This window comes from Crocodylus porosus, unplaced genomic scaffold, assembly GCF_001723895.1.
Source record: "Crocodylus porosus isolate Cpor-Errol unplaced genomic scaffold, CroPor_comp1, whole genome shotgun sequence".
NCBI classification, from domain to species: Eukaryota; Metazoa; Chordata; order Crocodylia; family Crocodylidae; genus Crocodylus; species Crocodylus porosus.
The window spans coordinates 2,319,310-2,327,208 of NW_017728943.1; the positions used below are offsets into that span (position 1 = coordinate 2,319,310).

General features: G+C 51.7%; 1 protein-coding gene across 1 annotated transcript in view; it reads left to right on the forward strand.

Moving 5' to 3' along the window:
• Nucleotides 1-5: 5 nt before the first annotated feature.
• ITGA3 (integrin subunit alpha 3) overlaps nucleotides 6-7,899 on the forward strand; it is a gene marked incomplete at its 5' end in the record, with an annotated part of 42,945 nt that continues 35,051 nt past the window's right edge. Inside the window, one exon of the mRNA XM_019548518.1 lies at nucleotides 6-97. Coding sequence (XP_019404063.1) covers nucleotides 6-97 — 92 coding nt within the window. The remainder of the gene's footprint in view (nucleotides 98-7,899) is intronic.

Here is a 7,899-nt window from a genome sequence, read left to right on the forward strand (position 1 = left end):
CCCGCTCGCTCGTGCTCAAGCAGGGTGGCGGCGCCCGCGCCTTCTTCGGCTTCTCCGTGGCCCTGCACCGCCAGAGCCAGGGGCAGAGCCGCTACCTGTGAGTGCCGAGCGGGCCAGGGCCGAGGGGCTGCGCTGGGCTGGCGGCGGCAGCGGGGCCGAGCGCTGCCCTGGGATGCCCGGCCGGGCGCCGGGAGGCCTCGGGGGCTGAGGGGCTGGGGCTCCTCCTCGCCTGGGAGGGGGGGGAAATCTGTCTGTCTGTCTGTATCTGTGCACGGATCTCTCTCTCTCTGTAGAGGTATAGCTGTGTACACATCTATGCAGGGGTGTACTTAGTAGCTGTGTTGGTCTGAGATGAGAAGACACACAAAAAACTAGAACTCTCAGTTCCAAAACGATCCCTTTTATTGTTATTGATAAAAGGGATCATTTTGGAACCAAGAGTTCCAGTTTTGTGTATCTGGGGCTGTACACTTTGGTATATCCCTTGTATCTATATATAGATATGTCTAGAGATGGCTAAAAGATGTGCACGCGCGCTAGCTCAGAGTTTCCTCTGCTGGCTTCTTGATTTAGTGGCGCTGACCCGCCGGGAGCCCTCTCTGTAAGCTCTCCGTGTCAGGACACCGTGCCGGAGTCCAGCAGCGCCTGATGGAGAGCGAACAGCCTGGGGTTAGTATTTGCAGGGAGAGGCGAGGAATTCTCCAGGATCAGTTGGACATTCCTACAATGCTTCTCTGCATGGGTCAAGCCCTCCCAAAAGAGGGCAGTCTGTGGCTCTTTCTTGCTGCCCCTCTTTTGCCCCCAGATCCCTGCTCCCTTGGGCAGCTTGTTTTCACTGAGAACCTGGGCAGCTTGCTTCAGTAAACTGGGAACCTGGCTTTCCTTTCCATTTGCCTCCTGCAGCCTGGGTAGATAGGGGCTGGCTCCTTGGACAGCAGCATCACGCTGGCTTGAGTGGAAAGGCCAGTGCGATGCCCATACGGTCCTGGGCTGTCCTACACCTTGCATGAGCATTGACACCCCTGCCCAGTGTTAGTGCTCAGAGGCAGTTGTGCAGCACGGTCACTTTGCACTAGCAGAAATGTCTGCGTGAGAGCCACAGGGACTCGGGCCCCTTGGGGGTTTTGAAGTCGGGAGCCAGCTGGAGGGTCTGTCTCTTCTATTGAAGCGCGGATCTTGTGCCCGAAAGAGAGCTCTCACTGCAACAGCTGCAGGGACTGAAGGCATCTGCTCTGCATTCCAGAGATTCATGCTGAACACTGGCTCTCCATGGAGTGTGGGATTCTTCTTTCCCTCTCAAGGGGGAGTGCACTGGCTCTGTTTCGCTCCCTCTCTAGAACAGCTGCTGTGTTGGGGAAGGGAGGAGGTGGGTGCTGCCCTGCTCATGGTTCTCTGCAGGGCAAGTTGGCTCGCAGACAGGACCACATGCGGTAGGAGTTGACGGTTGTCGCTGGGCCTCCCCTATGCTCGGGAGGTGTTGAGTGTTGTGCAATGGTTAGAGTGCTTAGTTAGGACTTGGGAGAACTAGATCTAGCTCTGTGCTGTGCCAGCAGGTTCCCTGTGTGCTGCCCTGCAGCAAGTCACTTAGCTTCAATGTGTTCAGATCCGTGCATGGAAGTTTAGGATATTATCCTTGCTTGACTCGCCAGCGGGTGTACATGAGACCTGGGCCAAGCCATCTTGTATGTGCCATGGAGTAAGAGTGTACGTACTGGCATTCATAACTAACGTGGAACCTATTGCCACAAGGATGTCTTGGAGGCCAGTAGTATAACCAGGTTCAAAAGGGATTAGACAGGTTTTTGGAGGGCAGGTCTGCGGGCAGACTTGCTACTGAAAACTGGCAGATTGTCACAGGGGATGCTTCATTCTGTATATACATGCTATGGTTATTACTCTGATCCTGTAACTGCTCGTTTGCTACTTGCCCCCGTTGGAGACAGGCTACTAGGATGGGTGGACCCTGTGTGGAGGTTATGATGATTAGTTACAGAACAGCTGACGCATTTCACACTTATGCCGTAGCTTACCTTGTGGTAACTCGTCTGCACAGTCGTGCCCTTAGGTAATGGAGTTAATAACACGGAGGGATCCAGACTAATCTAAAACCACTCTTTTACAAGGCTCTTTCCTCTTCACATAACATTCACCTCGGGTTGGCATGGGACCCAACTAGACTCTTGTCCATGTTGGAGACCAAGTGGGTGGATCCTGTGAACCAAAGGATCTTTGCAGCGAGCCCACAGAATAGAGGCTCTTGTCAACTCCTGCTGCTCCCAAATCTGGGTCTGCACTTTGCTTCTGCTCCCCAAAGTGTGAAGCCTGCCCCTGATGGCAAGCTCTGACATTCTGATTCATGCTAAATACTGGCTGCTTAGACCCTGCCCCAACTGAGAGATTCTTCCAAAACCATGTCCTTAATCCATCTGTGAGATCTGGTCTCCCAGCTGCATGCATTTGGAAGGCATTTGCTGTGATCCCCACATGCTCCCCCTGTTTACTGCTCAAGCAAGGTTCCTCCTAGAGTGGGAGTGGAGGGGCCTACAGGGACAGTCATCTGTGGCTGGGGATGAGGAGGAAGTAGGTGGGATGAATGCAGAACCGCACATTCCTGAGAAGGATGGTAAGGGGAGTCCGAAGGGCAGCAGCAGCTTTTGCAAGCTGACCTTGAGCTGATTCTTCTGCCATGTGTGTTTATCTTTTGGATGAAAGAGTTGAGCAACTGGGTGCTAAAGGGCAGGCATGAACTACCTGCATCCCTACGTGCAGTGCTGCATAACAAGCTTGCTGGGTTCCTGGCTGTGGGTGAAAAAGGGGCTTGCCCCTGAAGCAGCAGGTGTCAGACCCAGGATATAAGCTCTGGTAGTCTCATGTGAACATGTCTCTATCTCCTGAGCACAGTCCTGAGTTTGTTTCCCTCCTCAGATCCCTGCACCGGCCTGAGCCTTTAGATGGTGAGAGTACCAGGGACTGAACTTGTGCCCTCTGAACCTTAGTGCGTGTGTAGCTTCATCCAAAAGGCCCAGCTCTGGGAACCAAAGCTGTGACTGATACAGTTATATCAGCTCTGTGACCCAGCCACCCCAAAGGATAGTGCACACAGTGCGAGGCTGGGTAGGTGTGCAGTACACTTGTGCCTGTGAGGTGGCTTACTGTGGTAATACTCACACAGCCCCCTATGTCTCTGTGCCAGCATTGGGCTGTAGGAATCAAAGATCCACTCCCTCTTCTAGCTAATGGATGTCTCAATATGATCCTACCCCAAACCTGAGGGAAGGTGACCTGTAGTGGTGGCAGTGGGAGTGGTTGCCTTCCACCTGCTCGTCCCTCTTTTGTGGCTCAGCCTTCAGACTTGATGACAAAAGTGGCTGAGTTCAGGTTGCATCATGGACTGGAGAGGAGTGGGCTAGGATTGCAAGCAGACCCCACATAGGTGGAACAGGGTCTAGTCTCCAGTGACCATCTGCCAGGGCTTCTGTTCCTGCTGCAGTGTGAGGACAGGTGTGGTGGTGACCAGGCTGGTTTGGTCAGGACAGGAGAATCATAGAAGTAGGGTCAGAAGGGACCATGTAGGTCTTCAAGTCCGACCTCCCCACCTGGGCAGGAGAAAAACTGGGTTCAGATGACTCCAGGCAGATAGGCATCAAGCCTCTTAAAGACCTCCAAGGAGGGACAAGGGATCCCAGTGGCTATTTCAACCCCCTCCCCCCCCCCCCCCGATCCTGGGGCTTTTGGTGCTGCTGTTGACCCCTTCCCTCCCAGCTGTGAGGTGACCATTGTGTCTGCCCTGCTCTGTGTGGCTTGTCAGAGCAGGTTTGCAAGGCCCAAGGACTGTGTTCCTAACAACCCCCCGCCCCCCTCAGCAGCTGTCTCTTGGACTGTCTGCTTCCTGGTCTGAGGTTCTTGTGGTGTATCTGCTGCTGCTGGGAGAGCAGGTCTCCAGACGTGTCGATAGCAGGTCTCACAGTCAGGAAGGGCTTTGGTGCTTAAAAAGCACTTAGAGCAGCCAGATTCTCAGCAGCTGTGAGCAGCAGACCTCCTTTGGAGTTGGCTCCCAGTTTGGCACAATGTGGCTCCTCTGAGGTCTGGGCTATAGGCCCTCAGTTGATGTAACTTATCAGAGGAACACTGAAGTCAGTGGGGCTATCCAAGTTTACACCAACAGAGGAGCTGGCCCCCGAATGTCCATTATTTCTCTCTGCCAGCGTTCCCAGGGGCCTGGCAGAAGCTGGGAGCATTCAGATTCCTACAGTGCTCGCTCCCCACTGTCCATTGGCCCCTCTGTTATGGGCAGGGGGTGTTTCTAGGAGGTCTGGCTTGGGGTCCTGTCACTGCTGCACTGGGGCATGTTGGAAGTGGCCTAGCCTTCTCATTCAGTGGCCAACACCAGTACAGCAGGAGGTTCCTTCCTGCCCCCTACCTGGCTGGAATCCTGAAGGATGAGGATAGTGCCAATGCCCATGACACTGCACAGGAGCCTATTTCCCCGCTAGCCTCGTTCACGTAGCATCTGGGCCCATGCTTATGTTGCAGTCTTGGCCTGTATCCAGGCCATCACAGTGGGTCCCAAGGTGCTTTATGGCTGAAGTTGAATAGCAGGTGGCAAAGAGGGTTGAGGCTACCATAGAAAGGGGCTTAGTTTTGTGCATGGGTATTGGTTAGTTCTTATGTCTCTCATTTGGGTGGAGTGAGGCCAGAGAGAAGCAGTCCTTTATGGAAGAAGGCATCAAACCTGCTGATTCCTTTGTACCTGGTCAGGGAATCCAGAAGAGAGAGGACTCGACTGCCGTAAATACAAAGAGCGTTCTCTATTGTAGTTCTTGGCTGAAGACATTGCCCTGTGGTTCTCTTGGCTTCTGCTTCCTTGTCTGTGGTGTCCAGTGGTGTGACTTGGCTTGGAGGAACTGGTCATGTAAGGCACAGCTCACTACACAGCCCTCTGTGCTGGGTGTCTAGGAGAGCAGCCTGCTGTGGGGATTGGGGAGGCAGGCACTGTGGGTGCTGCCTACTCTGAGCTATTCAGCTACTTGGAAACCAGCTTTTGACACAGCTCCCTGTACCCATGTGCATAATCTGGGAATTGCAAGAGCAAGCCAGGCCCAGAGCCCCACTGTCTTAGTAACCTGTCTGTAAGTTTTCTAAAAACATCAGCTCTGTGCTTATCATCCATCAGAAAGGCACGCAAAATGTTGGGACTTATCAAGAAGGGAACTGTAAACAAAACAAAGTATTATTATGCCCCTTTATAAATCCATGGTGCATCCACTTCTTGAATACTGTTCCGAGTTCTGGTCCCTTCACTTCAAAAAAGGACATAGAAGAACTAAAGACAGTACAGAGAAGGGCAGCAAGGATAATTAGTGGTATGGAAGGGCTTCCATATGAGGAGAGACTGAAAAGGCTAGGACTGTTCAGTTTAGAAAAGAGTTGCTTGAGTGAGAGACTTCATGGTTTACAAATACTAAATGGGAAAAGGAAGTAGATAAAAATTTATTTACTGTTTTTCACAATACAAGAACTAGGAGTCATAAAATGAAATTAGTTGGTAGTAAATTTAAAGCTAACAAAAGGAAGTTCTCTTTCACACAGTGTGCAATTAGAGTGGAACTCATTGCCAGCGGATGTTGTGGAAGCTGACAGTTTAGCCAGATTCAAAGAGGGATTAAATTTTTGGAGGAAAAGCGCATCAGTAGATACTGAGCACAGGAGTTAGGAGTACAGCCTCTGAATCAGAATTGCCTAGTCTCTGAATCAGAATTGCTTAGGCTGAAAGTGAGAGAGGAACAGTGGGGAAAACCTTGGTCATCCCCAGTTCACTCTCTCTTTCAGCATCCACTGTTAGCCACTTTGCGACACAGGAACTGGGTGAGATGGATCTGGCGTCTGACCCCGTAAAAGGCAGTTCTCACGTTCTTATGTTATGATCATGGCCAGTGCCAGCTAGTTCCAAGGAAGGAGCCCTGAAATGGACCATGGTGGAAGAAGGTGCCACTAGAAGAAGTCTCTTTCTGACCCCTGCAGGTTAGCAGTCGGTAAAGGTCCTGAAGCATGAGGGTTATGGCTTTGATCCAGCAGAACACTTGCACATGCCATAACTTCTAGTCCCCGGCTTTTCAGTGGGAGGACTCGTAGCTTTGCATTACACATATGCTGTGAGTGATTCGCTAGAGCCGGCTCCGCGTTTGACTTGCTTCTAGTCACTGGTGGTTTGTTATCTCTCACTTCATCCACCATCTTCCTGTTCATTTTGTTGTGGAAACGGGTAAGTAGAAGTGACAGGCATTATCTGCCCCAGCCATTACTTTGTACATGGCTGTCATCTCTCTCCTGTTTCCTTATTGAATAGCTTTCAGACACAATTTTCCAAAGCACCTTATGATACGCAGACTCCTTGGTCTCCTGGATGGTAAACACTGCTTCAGTGCATTTTTGGAAAAGAGACTTGGCACTTCAGTCACTTCATGCTTTGGAAAAGTTCCTTTTCACCTTTTCGGTCTTTCTTTATATAAAAGCCACTGATGTTTCTAATCCAGCAGTTGATGATGTCTTTGGGTAGTGGGCTGGAATGGTCCAGCTTGGGGCCAGGGTGGTAGGACCTGGCTGCTACTGCTTCTACCCTCATTTCTACCAGCTATGGCATGATGAAAGCCCCCCACTGTTGAATGCTCCCTGCACTGTGCTGATCCTTGCTCTAATTGATTCCTCCGTCTGGCTCTGGACCTCTCCTGATCCTAGAGGGTTTTGTGGGTTGAACGCAGTTTGGATCCAGGACTCTTGGGTTCTCTTTGTCACCATGTCACCACTGAATGGCTGTGTCCATGGACAGCTCATGTAGACTTACTTTTTTTTTTTTTTGTTTTGTTTTTTTTTTGTGTCCTTATTCATTGGTTTGGGTGGCTTATGTTTCTGGTGCTTGTTCTGGGGCACCAGCAGGGCAGATGTTCCGAGGGGGTGAGCATCTGGGTGCTCCGAGTGCTAAGCAGCACTGGAACTGTAACACGAGGCATCTTGGCTTGGACGTTTTGGATTGGAGGCTGCCAGTAACAAGGCTTGTAAGTGTAGGGAGCTAGGAGTGAAGCAGACCTCAGGCTTCCTGGCTCTGAGTGATTTCCCCAGTAGTGCAGTGGTCACCCTGTGCCTTGGTTCCCCTGTCTGCAAAACGGTGATTTATAAAACCCCACCCTGTGGACTTGGTCCTTCAATATCTATAAGAACAACTTGTGGCCTCCTCTGGGCCAGTGTGCAGAAGCCAGAAGGTGCAACTCTTGGTGGGGAGGGAGGGAAGAAAACCGGGACTCAAGCAGGACCTCAGGGCAGTGCTGAACCCCCAGTTGATCCAAAGACTTCCTAAGATGTGCTGGGTCCATCTCTGCCCCCTGCCTGCAGAGTCTGTTGACTTGGCCTATCTACTCGGTTGGAATAGAAGGGAGCTGAAACGGGGACCCAGTCCCTCTTCACCAGGATGGTGTAGCATAGCCCATTGATCAGCACAGTGGGGAACTGAGACTCTGAGAGTCTCTCTCCCATCCTCACGAATGCAAGCAGCTTCACTCACTCACCTACTGCCTGCCCCACTCTGCATGACTGGCTAGCGCAGGGGTGGGCAATTATTTCGGGTGGAGGGCCGCTTACAGAGTTTTGGCAAGCCATTGAGGGCTGCATGACAGGCAGCCAGGGGCAGATGAAAAATATTAATTTTCTAAATTTTTTAGGGTCCCTGTGGGCCAGATAGAATGGCCTGGTGAGCTGCGTTTTGCCAACCGCCGGGCTAGCTAGCTGTAGCACCTACTAAGGAAGGGTGGGTGGGGCCTGGGCCACTTTCTGGCTCCTCCCACTGAGGAATAGTCTCTGCCCCCTCTCTAGGATCCTGCTGGGTACATCCATGATGTTCAGGGATTA